Genomic DNA, 18,465 nt, shown 5'->3' on the forward strand with positions numbered 1-18,465 from the left:
TCTGCAATAAAGAAAAGGGAAAACAACTTGCTGAGAACCACACAGGTATGCAAAGGTAGAATCAAGATTGGAATCCAGGTCTTTTTGTGCCAGTACTCTAGCCATTATAAAATACCTTCTAAAGAGGGGAGAAAATCGTAGGTATTACATATGTTGTTACAAGGATGGGATGATGGTTACATGATCCTGTCTTCTAAGAGGGACACATACCTTGGAGCTCACACAAATGAGCAAAGATCCCTGTGCTACCTCTTACTGGCTTTGTAGACTTAAACAACTGACTTAACCTCTTAGAGCCTCTGTGTCCTCAGTTATAACACAGGAGACTCCATCCCAATCTTATAAGGTTGTTAGGATTATGTGAGACAGTGTGTGTAGAGGGCTAGCATAGTGCTAGGTTCACAGGAGATTCTCAATGAGTGTTATTACCCACCCTCACCCCCCATTCCAGGGATCTAAAAGCCCATTTAAGCAATGAAGAAATTGAATTTAGACAGTAGGGTATGAGATGAGCTGCAAGAATCCAGATCTATTCCTAGATGTGAGGTTGAAAATAACCTTTTTCAGGGTTTTATTCAGGTTCCTGGAAGTGGACACCAAGGCTAGTGCCCCTTCGGGCAATACTTGGTCTTGTTTATGGTGAGACCCCTGACAAAAAAAAAACAAAAAAACCCAAAAAACAAAACAACCATATCTTAAGCACTAGTGCCCCTTATGTGCATGATTTGTCACTCATGGCTAAAGCACTGTGAATTTTTATTAAAATGCAAATGTTTCCTGGAAAAGGTAACATACATATTAACTTTTTAACCCTGATTAACTTTCACTTATCTCTTTCTATGAGTAGAAGCCTTCTATGCCTTTATGCTTTCTCTCTTTTAGGCAGGGACACCCGACCCCTAGCCCCAGACGTAAAATCCTTCTCAATATTCAAGGTCCATCTAGGCCACAACCTCTTCCAGAAACCTACTGAGATTGCTCAGTCAAATCCTGCCTTCCCGCCTCTGGCCTCTCCCAAAAAGGCAAGCCCTAGACTCCTGTGGCGAAGCTTAGGAAGTGAGGCTTTGATGTATGGAGACCTGCCTTGAATTCCAGCTTGTACTTGATTTATTTCATGACCTTAGGCTAAAAAAAATGCCTTGACCTCCTTGAGCCTCAGGTTTTGTTCTTGACTAAAGAGGTGGCAGTGAAGGCGTTCTATTCGCTCAAGCAATGCCTGCTCTGCTCACCAGTATGGCTCTCGCGATTTGTGAATTTGGATAGATTACTTTCATGACAGGCAAGCTCCTTGAAACCCCTCTATTCTTCCGCCCAGTTCGGTCTGCTTTTACGTGCTTAATAACTCTACGTTCGTCTGCATCTGCCAGAGCCATGAGCTGAATTTTCACCCAGCATATAGTCTTTTCACTCAGCAAGAAGGTTAATGAGATGCTGAGTAGAAACCGCTTGGCACTCGCCGGCTTGCTAGTGGAGACCGGAGTAGCTTAGTAACCACACTACGACCTGATGATCAGTGCATAAGACGCGTGGGCCCTCAGCTGACGCAGAACTTCCCGGGATCGCGGGACGGGTCCCCAGGACTGAGGCTGGACACAGCAGCGCACTTTGGCAGAGGGCCAGGCGGCCCACAGGGCAAATCACCCATCCTTGCCTCCTGGGATCCATGCGCTCTCTGGGTACCCAAGTCCCCCTTACCCTCGCAGGGCTGGGGCCTTAGTCTGGGACATTCAGTGGGATTCCTACGTCTCTAAGCCTCAGGTAGGCGGACAGGGGCTGTGGGTGCTGGAAAGACACCCTTGGCCCGTGGCTCCGCAGAGTCCTGAGGGCCGGAAGATCCGCTCTTGTCCAAACTGGCGTCTTGACCGGGCCCCGACTCTTCGTTCCCCACTGAGGGACGGAGAGCCAGGAGGAGCCTGAGCTGAGCTTAGGCTCCCGCCCTGCCCGGGCCCGGCCCCCTCCGGTGCCACTGCACCTCCCTCCCTTCCTGGCCCAGCCCCCGAACCAGACCCGGCCCTCTATGGCTCCTCTGGGCTCCAGGTTGGCGCAAACAAAACCCTGATTGACTGCCCAGAGGGGCGGGTTTCGCTGCCGGGCTGTCTCCTCCCATTCGCGTCCCGCCGGGGATTTGCCGGGAAGGGCGGGGGCGAACAGGGAGAGACTGGTGGGGTGGGAGGGGTTGTGCAGGACCGTGGGAGGCTGAGACCCCGGGCTCTAGAAGATTGTGCCCACCATCTGTCCGAAGCCTGGGCTTTCCCCCTCTAGGTCGCTTTTCTCAAGCTCAAGTGGGGGACAAAGGGACTCCCGAGGACAGGGTGGAGTCTCTCAAAGTCCAGGTCTCATCCTGGGGTCCTCAGGACCTCTCCAGTTCCAGGATGCGTGTGAGGAAGAAGGGAGTGAGACCAAAAGACAGTGGGGCTTCCCTGGAAATTTTGGGTTGATCAATGTCTGTTTGGAGCCTGTGTGGAGAAGGCACGGGAAACAGGACAGTTTGTGGAAAAACCATTTTAACTCTCCCTCTATTGGGCATATGGACAAAGAAGACAGGATTCAGTAGTTTTGAAAGGAAGTTGAGGTAGGGAGCAGGGCTGAAGTACGCGGGCGAGTATGGGGAGCAGGAAGGGCTAGGGAGAAGAGCAAGGTTCTAGCGGCTGCCTGTTGAGGGAGGAAGAGGTGGGGGGGAAAGAGGAGGGGGAGGAGAGAGATGACATGGGGAGAGCAGAAGGGGGGTTGGACGTGGGAGGAGGAGGAGAGGACTCGAGGGACCGTCTGTCGCGGGACAGGCTGGCCAGCTGGGGCGCGGAGCCAGGAGGAGGAGGCAGCGGCAGCAGCAGTGCTCCGAGGAGCAGCAGCAGCAGCGGCGGCGGCAGAAACAAGTACCAGCCACACAGCGGCTCCTCTCGCCTGAGCAGCCACAGTCCCCCTGCCGAGATGGCGCTGCAAAGCCTGGCGAGCAAGGAAGCCAAGGGGCCCTGGCGGGAGGCAGACCAAAAACAGCAGGAGTGGGTGGGAAGCGCCGAGCCAGAGCCAGAGCCTGAGCCGGTGCCAGTGCCCCCACCAGAACCGCAGCCGGAGCCACAGCCGGAGCCACAGCCGGAGCCACAACCCCTACCGGACCCTGCTCCCCTGCCGGAGTTGGAATTTGAGCCCGAGCCAGTGCATGAACCCAAGTCCACGCCCGCCGTGGAGACCCGCGGCACCGCTCGAGGCTTCCAGCCCCCCGAAGGTGGCTTCGGCTGGATGGTGGTCTTCGCTGCCACCTGGTGCAACGGATCCATCTTTGGCATCCAGAACTCTTTTGGGATCCTCTACTCCATGCTGCTGCAGGAGGAAAGAGAGAAAAATCGCCAAGTAGAGTTCCAAGCAGGTGAGTGGCCCCGCGCACCCCTCCTGGCATTTGGACAAGTGTGTCCTCTGCTCCCACTGCTGCTGACCCCTGACCTCACAGTCGTAGGCGCTCCTTCAGCTTTCCTCTTCTACTCCTCCCCCTTGTCCCTTGCCCACGGCGCTGCTAAGGCGCAAGTTGCGGGGCTCTGGGCACCCTAAGCTGTTGGAGACTAGGCACAAGACGTCCCTTGGGTGGGACCTGGGATATTCATTGATCACATGCAAGGAATGAACTTTTTTGCCCTGGGACAAATCCAGACGCACTTTTTTTTTTCTTTTAATATGCTGACCATGTGTAGTGAGAGAAAATATTTGCAGATTTTTTTGGAGGGGGAAGTCACGGAGACAGGAGAGAGTTGGGAGGCAGGGAGGGCTTTGAGAGAAATACTGTACTGCAGATCTTCGCAGCAGCCCCTGTTCCCGTACCGGGAGCCGAGGTGTTTTCTGTCAAAAACACTTTAGGAATACTGGTGACTGAGCGGAGTCAAACAACCAGGCGTGTGTGTCTGCTGGAGACAGAAAGGGAAGGGGGGAGTGCGGGTGGGGTGTGCGCCCACGTCTCTTTGCCAGTGGTGGTTATGGCCCAGCCAGGTCAGGCCATCCTCTGTCACTCTGAGGAATCCAGCATATCTCCCTGCCCTCTGAGCTGAACCCCAAAGCAAGCAGAAAGGCGGTCTCCAACGTCTCCTGCCAGAGAATTGTAAGGCGACTGGCAGGCTGGGCCCTGAGACTCACTCCACGCCTCCCCCAACCTGAGTCTTGCTCTCCCTGGCACTCTGAGTCTCTCCACTCTCCGCGGGATGCCTGTTTCGGCCTTAGCGGAAATGCTGGCCTTCACCTCTCTGGCTTTCGCTTGGGGCTGACATGGTCTTCTTCCCTAACACAAGCAGGGCCAGGGAGCATAGCCTTAGCTTTCTAGGCCCAGCGGCCGCATGACTGCAAGTTTGCATTCTCCTCGCATTGAATCTGCCTGTGGGCTGGTGAAGTCAGAGGAGCCATCCTGTTTTCTCAGAAAGCCAATGACGTTGCCCTCTCAGCAGTTCTGATGAGGAGTCTAGGGAAGGAGTGAAGGATTTGGGATGCCCTCTGCCTCAAGGCTCGCTCCTTCTTGTGTCTCCTAGGGACAGCTCCACTAGACTTGCCCAAAGTTTGCCACTCAGAATAGGTGGTTTTTCATAGTGTTGCCCTGGGGCTGAAGGGTTCCCCACCATATCTCCGTGCCTGCTCACAGGCAGGTGAGCTTCTCGCCACCATAACATGTACTTCTGCTGCCCTCTGGGGGGGCCTCGGGATTATTTATTGAACATAGAAACCTTGAATTCTAGGGCATTCACTGGTGGATTCCCTGGGCGTTTGGACAGCTTCTCCTACCACTCTGAACCAAGTACCCATCTTTTTTTGTTGTTGTTGTTTGTTTTGTCATTGTTTTGTTTTGTTTGTTTGTTTGTTTGTTTGTTTGCAGCTTCATTGGGCTGCCTTTGAAGAAGAGGTTTGGAGCTATTGGTACTTCTTGTGACCTATTGGCACCGCACAGTGTGGGCCCCACTTGAAAGTTAGACTGTGTATCAATGGCTGTCCAGGGTGGAGACTACCAGGCCACATTGATGCCTGAAAGTAGGGGGTCCCTGGATTGTGTGGAACAACTGGAAAGAAGGTCACTGCCACATTTACCCCTGGGAATACCTTTTCCTTGCTTTGATTCAGTTCAGGGGCTCCCGGGAAGGCAGCCAGGGTAGGGCCTTTTGCTGTTGTCTAGGTTACCTAGGAGGGCACCTGCTGAGCATTGCCCTGTGGTTAAAGGCAGGCTCTTGGCCTTCAGAGTCAGTGGCAAAGTCTGGGTGAAACTTCATGGGAGGTAGTGGGGGATGGGCTGAAGCTAGACCCTGGCATTCATGTCCTGTGAGCAGGCTTGGAGCTGGGCCCTTTGGAGTGTGTAATAAAACTTGGGAAAATCACTACTTTACCAGGAAGAGGTTTACTGCTGGGGAACAAACTTCAAAGTAGGTGATCATAGGGGACTCAGGGGGAGGGCTGGCTGGGACTTTCCGGTCAAGACCTCACAGTGCAGCTGGGAAGGGGGGGGGGGGCACTGGGCTGTGCAGAGCTGTGGCTGGTGTGTACTCTGACACAGACTAGGTCCATTGAAGGGGTAGGTTTACTGGTTTAAATTATGGTGAGTACAGGTCAAGAAGGGACAGAAAGGAATTTGGTATGTCCCCAGGGTCTCAGAATACTTTGGCTTAGGTCTTTGCTGTGGTGCATCTTGAATCATGAAAGTTGTTTTTGATACTGAATACTCTTGGGAACACCTCAGTTTTTATTTTGAAGAGGTCAAGAACACCCCACCACATTCTTGAGCTCCTAGAAAATCTCATCCTTAGCACTAACTTTCTTTGGCCCCTCAGCTTTCCCAAGCAACCATTCAGATCCTGAGATTAGAAATGTGTCTCTGCCTCCACACGCTTTCTGCAGTTTACTCAACATTTCCCAGCAACCTATGTCACAGCACTAGTGTCTCAAGGGATAGAAGAAGCCAGTAGAAGCTTGCTAAAATGTTTACCAGCCAGTATTTGCCTAATAGCCATTCTGGGGAACTTGGAACATATACTCCTATAGTCAAGGAGGTTGGTGCACTCTCCATTTCCATTAATGTCTGACATGCCTTTCATCTCTAAAAATCTATGAATTTATGGAGGCACCACACAGCCCAGATTCTCTTTGGCTAGGCCTAATATCTTCACAGTCCTAAATCTGCTGATTGGCTTTATGAGTCTGAGGTTCTGCAGATAATTGTGACTGTTATGAGGGAGCCCCAGAGGAAGGTAGTTTTGATCTGTGGGAGCTAACTACACATCAGAGAGGTCTCGGCATGGGAAAAAAAAACCATGGAGAGTAGAAGGAAAGTGGAATTCAGGCCATTCTAGAGCATGCAATGTACACTTTTTGTGGACTCTGTGATGTGTACAGTTCTGTGGTGATACTAGCAGTTTATCTTATGCCTTCACCTGTTTTTAAAGGGAAACCAACTTACCCTGGGTCTTATGCCTGGGAAGAATGGCAGGCAATAGGTTCCTGTGATGGAGGCAAGTGACCAAGGTCTGATTTAGGGGAAAAGGAAAAGATCAGGAGAGAAATGAGTCTATACTTTTTGCAGAGCTGGTGGGAAATTTGGGAGTCCTCCTGCCCAGACCAAGCAGCAGACAAGACAGGGAAGCCAGGCAATTTGGTGGAAAGTATAACATGGCTTCCTGGGTTTAGAGGAGAGACTTTTGGAGGGAAGAGGGTAAAGAGGAACAAGGTAACATTGGTTACAAGCCCCAAGTCATTATTGGAACCCCAAGTGGGTTAGAGCTGAGGCAGGCTTAAGATTGGGGATCCAGGGGACAAGGTAGACCAAGCCAGAGTTGTTAACAGTGGCTCAAACCTTAGGTCTTTTTAAATGTGTTTCAGAGTAAACCCATTAGTCTGCACTTTCCACCTTTACTGCCAGTCTACCACTGAGCCATAAAATATGATGGGAGGTATCTTTTATTGGGCAGTTCATAAGCATGTCCCTTGTAGGCTCCTAGGTTGGAGGATTGGGGCTAGGGCTCTCACCATCCATGGAAAGGGACAAGGGTCAGGAGAATTTACTACTGGGCTCAAGATTGTTCAGACTCATGGATCACTCTAAGGGAGACAGAATTTTCTAGGCATGGGGAAAATGGGTACACTATGCATTTGGGCAGAGAGTCCCAAGGATGGGTGGGGTCAAAGGTAAGTTAAGCTATCTTTCTCTCATTGCTTCGTTCAGTGTCTCATTGGGCTGACCAGTAAATTGCTTAATTTAGGAAGCAGGTATTTTTTGAGCAAGTCTGCCAGGATCTTGTCTTTGGCTGAAGGTTTTGCCTACTGTCCAGATAATCTTGACCAGGTTGGCTTAGAGCCTGCAAAGGAGCTTTGGGCCACAGGGTCATTGGCCAGGCATCCTTCAAGTGACTCTTCTGTCTTCTTTCCAATAAACTGGGTCCAAACCTAGGACCTTGACTCATACTGGAAGGGATGAGGAGAAGAGGTTGGGATATTTGGAAGACAACCAGGGGGATGCTTGTTTTAGCTGGAGTAGCTGGTTGAGGCTGGATCCCTGGCTCACTGTCCAGTGGCCTCAAATGCTCATTCTAAATATAAATCTGGACACTAAAGGGCTGGTGATCTCAGTAATACCAGCTAGACAGTGACTAAGAGTTAGACAACTTGTGCCCCTGACTTGCTCTGTGGCTTTGAGCAGGTACTTTACCTCTCTGTACTTCAATTTACCTATCTGTAAGATGAGAAGGTTTGAGTAGATGAACTTTATAGCTCTGCCGTTCTATTCTTCTAGAATTATGTTATATTTTATTCTTTACTATTCACTTGACATACATTTTGACTCATTCAGACAAAATGGAAATTTGTTAATCTATCTGCCTGAATGAAGATGCAGACAAGGTTAAGAGACAATTGGGAAAACAATGAAAAACCATGTAGATATTATTTTCCCATGTCATATGAATTAAAAGATTATAGGACTGCTTATATATACACCATTGTGGTTGAAAAGATCCACTACTTTTTATCCGTGTGTAAAGGCAACTCTGGATGTACAACTGCTTCTCCCAGAATGCCCTGCTTAGCATGGAACTGGAGCCCCAAGAGAATTCCCTCAACTTGGCTTGCTGCAGGCAGTAGGCTAGTAGTAGTAGGTCTGTATGCTGCTGTTTCCAGTATTTGAGCCTGTTCCTAAAATCATTAAACTATAAGCATTTACTTAAGCTTCAGCCTGGACCTTTCTCCAGAAACTTAATTTCCCACAGCTCACTCTTATTTCTCAGAAATAATGGTTAGTATGACCTTGATTTGCTGTTACTTCAGGGTAGAAGAGTAAACCAAGATTTTAAATGTGACATAGTGCTTTCCTTCAGGGGGCTTCAGACAGAGAATCTTTATAGCTGGCTTAGGGCTACTGCCTGGGTCCCACTGTGGTTGGGTATGGGTATGGGGTTGGGTATGAGGACTGCTGTTTCAATCCTAGAGGAGGCCCTATTGGGTATCCCTGGTCAACTTCACTTTCATTCAGGGCTTAGCTGAGAGTGTGGCTACTGAAGTAGCATGCAGAGAGCTCTCTCTCATTTTCCCCTAAATTTATACTTACTTGTCACTGGAAACATTTCCTCCAGTGCCACAAAGAGTAAACAAGCAGCTGGACTGTCAACATTTGCAGAAATATGTAAAGGATGCCATCTCAACTTTTTTAACAGATCAGTTTCCCAAGACGGTGTGCTGCTTTTACCACCAGCATATTTTTGTTTTGTCTTTTTAAAAGAAAGAATCATTTACTCTTTTCAGATTGTGTAAAAGATGGAGTGGACTTTCTTGCCTTGAAACTGTCTCACTTGGGAGTCAACGAGTAAACCTTAGAGCAAAGGCTTTATTTGTAATACACACACACACACACACACACACACACACACACACACCATATGCCTCACCTGAAGCCATGGATGATGAAAAAAATTATTTTCCCATCTGTTTATGGAATCAGGTTTAACATAACAGAGACTTCTGTAGGGGTTATGGGAGATTAGCACAAAGGGCCCAGACTGAACAACTTGTTAGGTGAGAGTGATGGAGAGAATATGGCTAGCCTGGGCTGTATCTCTTGTCCTGTACCCCTTTGTAACTCCCCAACACTGGAACTTGGAAACATTTATTATAAGTTCCTTTCTGTTTCCATCCCTCCCCTTATCCTGCATCACTCTCCGTACTCAAAGGTTACTGGGAAGCGGGTTTAGAACACTCCAGCCCTCTCTCATTTTAGGGATGATAGAGGACAAAGCCCAAGAACATTTAATTACCTACCTTGAAGGAGGGTGCTGTGGTTAGTAATATGAAATCATCTGGCACCTATTTGTGGTGGGGAATGTGGCCTGTGTGGGTGGCTTGAGGAAGTACATGTGTCTTCACCCTGGTAGTCTTGCCTATCTCTATCTTCTACTTTGCTCCAGTTTCTGGGGTTGACAGGAGAAGAGTGGATGAAATTGGCTGTCCCAACCATATTTTCTAGGATCCTCCTATTTTCACGGTGCATTTGTACCACCTTTGTTAGATATGCCATCCCCTTTCCTCCCAGTATTGTTATCTCTATTCTCTTTCTTTCTCTTGCTCAATTAATGGAATAACTGGAGTTCAAGATGTGATAGAGGCCCAACTCCAGCATGGATCTTGGCCCATTTCTACATACCCCACAGAGGCATCTCTTCCTTTTTCCCTTTTCTTCCCTCTCTTACTCTTCACTTTCTGGGGGAAAGGTGACTTTCTATGTAGCAGTCAAGAGTGTGGAAGCCATTAGCTCTGGATTTTTGTAATAAGATAGCTATCATGAACTCTCTTTTGTCATTTCCACACTCCTTTTCATAGCCCCAGGACCCCAAACAAGGAGATAGTATTGTAGCAAGTCTTACCCAATTATATTCAACAAATGTCCTGGTCAGTTGTACCCCTTTGTCTTCAAATCCTTACTTTCCTTGTTCTGGGGCAACTGAACCTTCAGAGATTTCAGATTGGTTTTCAGCAGCTTCGGTGATTCTTGAAGAACAGAAGTCTTCATTCCATTTTGAGTCTCATCATCTCTCTTCTTGCTAAAAAATACTATAGAATTGGTTGTAGAGGAGTCAGAGAAGGGAGGAGACAGACACTAGGTCCTAACTAGAGTTAAAAGTGCCTTCAGTGATGGTAGAAAGAGAGGAAGTAAAGCTTCCAGGTTAGTTGCTTCCCTGCCTCTATGTAGCTGAAGGGAAAAGAGGAAGGAAAATGTCGCTAAACAAGCAGTCCCTACACAATCTTTTTGCTCAATTTACCTTGTGGATCTACCCACCCACAGAGATCAGCCTCTTATCCAGGCTGAAAGGGTATGTGCATGAACTCATATGTCCAGACATATGTGTATGTGTGTATATCTTGGCATGTGATGTCTGTCTGGGCCAATTAGCACAGTTTCTTAGAACATACACCTATGAGGCTGAGATTACAGGTTCAGTCATTTGTTCAGGTCACTGAGCTTCTCACAAAGAAAAGAGCTCTTTGTCTATTTACCATTCACACTCTTCATGTGGGATTGCCACTAATCCCAAGGTGACTGGGTAAAAGTATGGAGATGACTCTCTATAAGCCCACCCTGCTACTTACTATTATTATTATTAACATTTATTTAGTATTTAGCAAGTAAATTTGTGCCGGGCATTATATTAAGCTCTTTACATGTACCAGCTCATTTTAATTCTCAACAACACTAGGAAATAGGTACCATTATTTTCTCCATTTTGTAGATAAAAAGACACAGGCACAGAAGTTAACTAACTTGCTTAAGCTCATATGTCAAGAAATGGCAGAGCCAGGATTTGAACACAGAGAATCTGAGTCCAGAATTCCTGCTTTTAAATATCACCTAATACATAGTAAGGATGGGAATAGGCAGCTACCAAGGGGACTGCTGCCAAGCTTTCCATTCCTGTAGCCTCAGGGCATCCTTTTGACTAATGGATAAAAAAGATGACCAAGAAAAGGTTTAATAGACAAAAGTTTGACAGTCTTCTGATATATGGCATACTCCTCTAACTACCCATCTCACTCTACCCAGAGTCATGATCCTTGGGTACAAAAAGGGCTAGAGAAATGGTCTCTTCTTAATTGGTTAGACTTGAACAAGTCATATAAACTTCCACGTCTTCAGTGTTCTCATCTGCACAATGGAACCAACAGTATTTTATAGGTCTATGAAGGATCCAATGGAATTATGTATATGAAAGGTCTTTGTAAATTGTGAAGGAATTGGTGCTATTTTTATTCTTATTATCCAGTGACCTGTTCTAGCCCTTAGAAATTGAGTTGCTATACCTTTCTTTAAATGTTTCTGTAAGGAGAATCAACCCTCTTCCCCACCTTCCACCTCCCCATTCAATCTCTTTCTCATATACCCTCTGTATTATTCTGCAACTTGATCTGGGTGTCCTGTAGCTAAGGACTGGCTGTGTTTTCTTTGTTCCTCAGTTCTCTAAGAGCCCTGAGAAAGGAGGGGCCATATCCCAGGTCATATACATTCAAGGAAACAAGACATGTTAAAATATTTACAGCTCTTGGCAGGAGCTCACAAACCTCCCTACAAGTCAAAGACTGAGTTTTTTAGGAGGAGTTGCTAGGGATTGGGGGGTGGGTGGGTTGAGTGGTGGGTGAAGTTAAGGCGTCACTTCCTCCCGAGGGTCTCTTACAGAGCCTCTGTTCTCCTGCAGGTAGTAAGGAAGAAGGAAAGGGATATTTAGGGTCAGAAGGTCTGGGCCAGGGGATATTAAGCATAGAAGGGGCCTTGCTCTTTTGTATTCAGTTTTGGAGTGGGCCAATTTCCTTGTGTTCTAAACAGGATAGCCCTGGAGAACAGAGGACGCAGAAGGCCAGAGGCTTGGAGACTGCAATAGGAGTTTTGAACAAGCATTTTAGTGACCCTTAGGGAGCTTCCATTAAGACCATTTAGTAGGCAAATCAGAATGGAAATGTTTCTATTTTTTGTTACAAACAACAAAACACAATCTCCAAGTCTTTCTTTGAGACTAAGATTTCAATACAGTAGGATTCATCATCTTGATTTGTGGTTATTTTTTTTAATGTTTATTTATTTTTGAGAGGGAGAGGGAGAGAGACAGAGTGCGAGTGGTTGAGGGGGCAGAGAGAGAGAGGGAGACACAGAATCCAAAGCAGGCTCCAGGCTCTGAGCTGTCAGCTCAGAGCCGGATGCGGGGCTCCAACTTACAAACCGTGAGATCATGACCTAAGCTGAAGTCAGACATCTAACTGACTGAGCTACCCAGGCGCCCCGATTTTTGGTTATTTAAATGTCTGAGCTAGAAGGCATTTTACAGACCACCTCATCCTACCCCATCTGGTGCCTATTTTATAAGTAGAGAACGGAGTTCTGGAAAGATGTGACCTCAATCAACATTATAGTCAGATGATTATAGTGGAGATTGGTTTGTAAGAGGGTTTGGGAAATAGGTGCAAAGGATGGGGTTTTTGTCACCTTAGGGGGTCCTCAATCCAATTCACTGTCGTACTGCCCCTTCTTCTCTCCCTGAATTTTTCCAAAGTCAATCCCCAGGCATTACTTTGTGTAGATTGTATTGTGTTTTAACAAATGTGATTTATTTATTTAATATGAAACAAAATCCAAGAGGTACAACACTGTAAAGTCTCTCTCCAACCCCTGTCTCCCAGTTACCTTGTCCCCTCCCTAGAGGCCACCAGTGTTGTCTAGTGTGTCCTTCCAGAGATATTCTGTTTATGTACAAGCAATTGTGTGGTGTGTGTGTGTTGTGTGTGTGCCTACACATTCTATTTCTAAAGCACAAATGGTAGCCCATATTTCATATTATCTTCCACCTTGCATTTTATACTTTAAAATATATCTTGGATATTATTATGCATTAAATACATAAGCTCACACTTTTTTTTAATAACTGCACCGTATTCCATTATATGGGTATATCATAATTTACTTAATCAACACTTTGCTAATAGGCATTAAAGCTGTTACTAATCTTTGAATATGGGCTTTTGAATCAAACAGCACTATATTCAATTAGTTACCACATGGCTGGCTGTGACAAAGGTTTTAACTTGTTGAAATCTGAGTTTTCTCATGCATAAAATAAGGATAATAATAACATCTTTCATTATTGGTATGGAGATTAAATGAGATGAGGCATACAAAATATGTAGCATATAGTCAGCACATATTTTGTTCAATAAGTGTTATTTTTTTTCATGCTCACAAGCCCTCCCCATACCCTTTACCTCCAATTCAATTAACATTGGTTCAATTCAAGTCAATAAGTGTTTATTATGTGCAAGGCTAGACATTGGATAAGCCAGAGAAGGAAAAGTGTCCCTCAAGAAGTTTATAATTTCTTTGCAAAGACATAACATACCAAACAATTGCAGATTGTTTTTAAGTAGTAAAAACATGTGTATATACAAAATTGAGTGCAATTTTTGTGTGGTGATGTGGAAAAGGAGAGATGAGTGTGAGGATTCAAGAGGAATCAAGGAAGGTTTGCTGGAAGAGTTGTAACTCAAAATGGGATTTAGCTAAGTGAATTGGTACCTATGAATTGGGTAGTTACAGGATGAGTGTTGAGAATTAGACACTTTGGCTGTTGCTCAGAGTCTGGGTCTTTGCCCTCTGAGAGTCCAGTGAATCACTTTTCCCCATTAGGCCCTGACCCAGAAGACAGGGTGGAGTAGAGGGGTAGGAGGAGAGGAAGATACTGAGGACATTTGGAGAAAAGCATGGGGTGGGAGGATGTCTGGGCATTGGGCCACAGAATGAGGCGCCTGCAACTGGCTTGTAGCATAGCCTGCCCAACCTACACCACCCGCTTTTCCATGTCAGCAGCCCAGGCACTTTTTCTGAGGTCCGAGGGGAGGAATAAAGGACAGGAGAGAAGAGATGGCAACAGCTCTCAGCTCCTTACCCTTATACTGTGAACCTTAGGAAAAGGGAAGACTACTGAGTGGTGAGAATCCCTTCTGTATGTGGCACATTGTAATTTATATCTTAGTTGATGTCTATCCTTGCAACAGAGACAGTTATGAAATAAAATACTTAGTTGAATCTCATCATGTGCCACCATCTCTGATCACAAGTGCTATGTTGAGGGGTTCTGGAAAATGGAAAGTCAGTGTGGTTCATATTTAGTTGGGGAACATTTCACAACAGGGAAAGGTTGTGTAGAGACTTATATTCCCATTTTATAGTTGCAGAAAATGGAAAACACACTGAGAGTAAGTGAGTGGCCTAAGGTCATACACTTAATATTTAGCAGAGGTGAGGCTAGAACCCAGGTATTCCAGTTCCATGGTCAATGGGAATGGATACTAGGAGCTCCCTGAAAGCTAGAATAGAGCTTTCCCTAAATTTGATAGCAGCCTGAAGTTTAAGTGTGTGGATAAGAAGAAGTGTGGTATGATGAAAAACAAACACACAATTGGGAAGCAAAAAGTTAAGGGAGTTGGAAATTAATGTCATGGAAGGAAGGATCTGGGCCTCACTAACTTGCTGGTTGGGATCAAGAAAGGTATTGGATTGGGAATCAGGAGACCTGGGTTCTGCTTTTAGCTCTGTTTACTGTCTTTGTGACCCTGATAAGTCCCTTTCTTTTTTCTTGGCCCCAAGTTCTTCACTAATGCAATGAGAAGGCTGGACCTCTCAGAGACTTAGTGCTTATAACTAGTGACTTATGTAAACCAAAGAGGCCTTGGGGTGCTTCCTGGCAAGGTGATGGGGAATGGTAAGGTAGTAAGAAAACAACTTCTCTGATGAAAATGGAAAACAACTCCTCACAGATTTAAGAAACGATGAATTTTGGAAAGGATAGCTATCCTGTGTTGTCCATCCTGTCTCCTCGGAGAATTCCATCCAAGAGGGGCAAAGAGAGCATGCATGCACAAGTGAACAAGTACCTCAATGCAAAGCAGAAATTTGGTGGGACTGATTATGATATGCTGAGTCAAGATGCCTAGAAATATTTCCTGAATATTCTCCACTTTAAGACCCCTTTCCTAAGATCTTGGCTTTATCTTTAAAAAGGTGGTTGTGTCTTAAGGGTGAAATACAACTGAGAATTCTCCTTTCATGGAGCCTTCTTGAGTGAGCACTAAAGTGGAGCCAAACTGCTTGAGTAAATCCTGGCTTCACCACTTAGCCAGGTCCTTAGTCAGGCCACTTAACCTCTCTGTGCTGCTATCTCCTCATTTGTAAGAGGCGGATAGTAAGATTACTTACTGTATAGGGTTGTTAAATGAGTTATATATAGCTTGGAAGAGCGTCTGGCACGTGGTAAGTGCTGTATAACCATTTGATATTCTTATTATCTCACTAGTAGGCTAGTGTAACCCCAGGTGAGCCCAAGGGAGCTTAGCATTACTCAGTCAGGAATTCTGGGGGGTAAACTTACCTTATCAAGGTACCATCTGGGCTACTCTGCTGTGGGCCATCCTCAAGACCAGATTAAAATCTTTAAAGGCCTTAAAAACTATTTTTCCAAATGCCAACTTCTGAAACAATTCATTAAATCTATACTTTTCTCATTTGGGGGTGGCCCTGCTTCACTGGTGCCCTAAACTCATAACTTTGTCCACATGTTGGGTAATCCTGCACTTGTTACATCTATAAGCTCCTCCCTGAGTTCTTAGGAAACCAATGCCTGTGCGTGGTCTACACATCCACATGCAACAGTTTTGAAACCTGGATAACTCCATCTACAACAGGGTGCTCTGTGTCCCACCTTCTAAGAGCTTGCCAAGATCCTCCCAAGCCCTGTGACCTCTTGCCAGTTGGGACCTCCCATCCTGTTACTTGGAAGGAGGGCTTATCTTTTGGAGCTAGCAGGAGAGGAGGATAAATGCCTGGAAGTCCCAGTGGGGGCCCCTGCAAGAATCTCTGAATGTTGTCAAGTTAAAATTCTCGTGCCCAGTTGGAATGACTGAGCATAATCATAGTACAGCAGAAGAATGATGAAGACCTCCTGCCTTGAGATGACTAGGAGACCATCCCTCTTCCCCTGAACCCTGACTTCTCCAAGGTCTTCAAATCAGTGATCCTGAAACCTTGGAGACATTATCATTATCTCCATTGCCTTGACCAGGTTCTAAGTAGCGAAATGGTAAACAACAGAACACTGTGTGTTCCAAGAGTCACAGTGTTTTTTTTGCCTTGACCTAGATTTTGCCTACTAGTCAAAAGCAAGTTTTCCTTAGATCTATAGTCCAACAAGCTAGAGGGACCTAGTGGCCAGAGTAAGGGAGGCTAGCAGAACCCCAGATTGATTTATTTTCTGTTTTGCCCTGGGATGGCACCATTCACATTCAGGCCTAGCCAGACTGGTGCTACCTGCCCTCCTCATAGGATGTCTCAAACATGAAAGGCTCAGGTAGAATGAATCATATCAGATGTTGGGAGCCTGTGGTTTTTAGGAAGAGGAAGACAGATAGCTAGAGCAGAGAATAGAGAGGGAACAAACCTATTTTCCCAGCTCCTAACTCCAGAAAGTACTCCTAATGGGCTCCAGAGTATCACCAGTGAACATCTGCTCAACAAGACCATGGCTCATCTGTGTCCCATGAGTGAACTTGGCTAATATCTCTAGCCAGGACCAGCAACCTGCATACTACTCTCCAGACCATGGCTCAACAGAGAATAACACTTGCCCTGAGGCCCTCTTTATTTTTCATGGAATTTGTTTTATGACTAATAGAAAATCTGGCCTTGGAATGGGAGATCATAAAGTAGACCCTGGAGTTCAAATCTCCCTTGCCTCATTTCTTTCTGGGCTGTGTGGTAGGCTCAGGCATGGGATCTAACATAAGATAGACCAGAATTAGAATCTTGGATTTGCTGTTTACCTAATCTGAAACCTTGGCCAAATCACTTGGCCTTTCTGAGCCTCACTTTCTTTATCTGTAAAATGCGGGGAAGGAGTAATAATCTCTATCTCACAGTCTTGTAATAAGGCTCAAATGAAAGGATGGATGTGACAACATTTATTTTATTTTATTTTTAAATTTATATCCAAGTTAGTTAGCATATAGTGTAACAATGATTTCAGGAGTAGATTCCTTAATGTCCCTTACCGATTTAGCCCATCCCTCTTCCCACAACCCCTTCAGTAACCCTCTGTTTGTTCTCCATATTTAAGAGTCTCTTATGTTTTCCCCCTCCCTGTTTTTATATTATTTTTGTTTCCCGTCCCTTATGTTCATCTGTTTTGTCTCTTAAAGTACTCATGTGAGTGAAGTCACATAATATTTGTATTTCTCTGACTGACTAATATGTGACAATATTTTGAAAACTGGTTTGAGCCTTATATATAAATTATCATCATGTCTACTAGGGATATAAGTTTATCTGTAGATTTGAACATGTTCTCATGCATGTATAGCTGGATTGAGGCATCACCAATGATACACATATATGTAAGTAACCACTTATGTGTACAAAATTATACACATAATCTGACCTAAAGTTTGAACTCATGATGTAGACAATAAAAAGGACACACATTCATAAGCATACACATACACATTTATCTACATGGATAGCCCCTTTTTCTTTGTATCACACACATACCCACACACAGGCAGATGTATATGTATTTATGTGCATGTGTACATATATGTACAGCTCCATAGCTTCACAGGTGAGCATACCATACCCCCCAGCTTCTCCCCAGACTATTCAGTTTTCTCAGGATCTAAGAAAGGCCATGTACATAAATCTCCTCACTTCATACTAATAATGTCCCTTTTGCTCTTGTTGGGGCCTCTTCCCTGCTTCCCCTTATTTGCAGATTAACACAGCTGCTGCCAAAATTCAAGCTGCAGTATGTGTTATCCACATGTCTGGAGAGCATGGATCCTTGTCCAGTTGCTCTGTGAATAGCATTATGAATCGGTTCTGCACAATATATTTATAGCCATGTTTGCAAAGAGCTGACAGAGTTTTCAGATTTTTTCAAAACACAGTTAATCCAGCCACAAAAATAGTCACTTGCTCCCATTCCCTTAGGCTAAAAGAAATTGTGTATAAGACCTAATGAAAATTAGTCATGGAGTCTAAATGAGGTTGAATTTATCTCTCTCTTTCCCTCCCTCCCTCCCTCCCTTTCTTTTCCTCTACCTCTCCTTTCTCACTTTCCTTTTGACATTTCTTTTTATTCCAAGGATCTCTAAATCTAATGTAGGGTGGGTGGTGGTGGCATGGGGTGTAATTTGCTCCAGAGAGAGTCTGAAGTCATCAGAGCCTAATGTTTTGGGAAGCACAAACAGAAGGAAAAGGAGAAAAATAAAGTTAGGGTGTCCAGGATTATAAGCAGAAAGAACATATCAGGGGAATTAAATGGGGTAAGAACAAAAGCAGGAAGGTTAATGTCCACCATGAGGCCAACTAGAATGGCAAAGTACCCCAGCCTCCCCTTACTCACTGGGACACGGGCTAGTAAACTGTTTTGCTTAAATGCA

The 18,465-nt window shown here is 45.5% G+C and overlaps 1 protein-coding gene across 1 annotated transcript in view; it reads left to right on the forward strand.

Moving 5' to 3' along the window:
- The first annotated feature begins 2,739 nt into the window (after positions 1-2,739).
- SLC16A2 (solute carrier family 16 member 2) overlaps positions 2,740-18,465 on the forward strand; it is a 166,541-nt gene continuing 150,815 nt past the window's right edge. Inside the window, exon 1 of the mRNA XM_040467213.1 lies at positions 2,740-3,364. Coding sequence (XP_040323147.1) covers positions 2,929-3,364 — 436 coding nt within the window. The 5' untranslated portion in view covers positions 2,740-2,928. The remainder of the gene's footprint in view (positions 3,365-18,465) is intronic.

This window comes from Herpailurus yagouaroundi, unplaced genomic scaffold (genome assembly GCF_014898765.1).
Source record: "Herpailurus yagouaroundi ecotype Mexico unplaced genomic scaffold, PumYag 67375, whole genome shotgun sequence".
In the NCBI taxonomy this organism is placed as follows: Eukaryota; Metazoa; Chordata; class Mammalia; order Carnivora; family Felidae; genus Herpailurus; species Herpailurus yagouaroundi.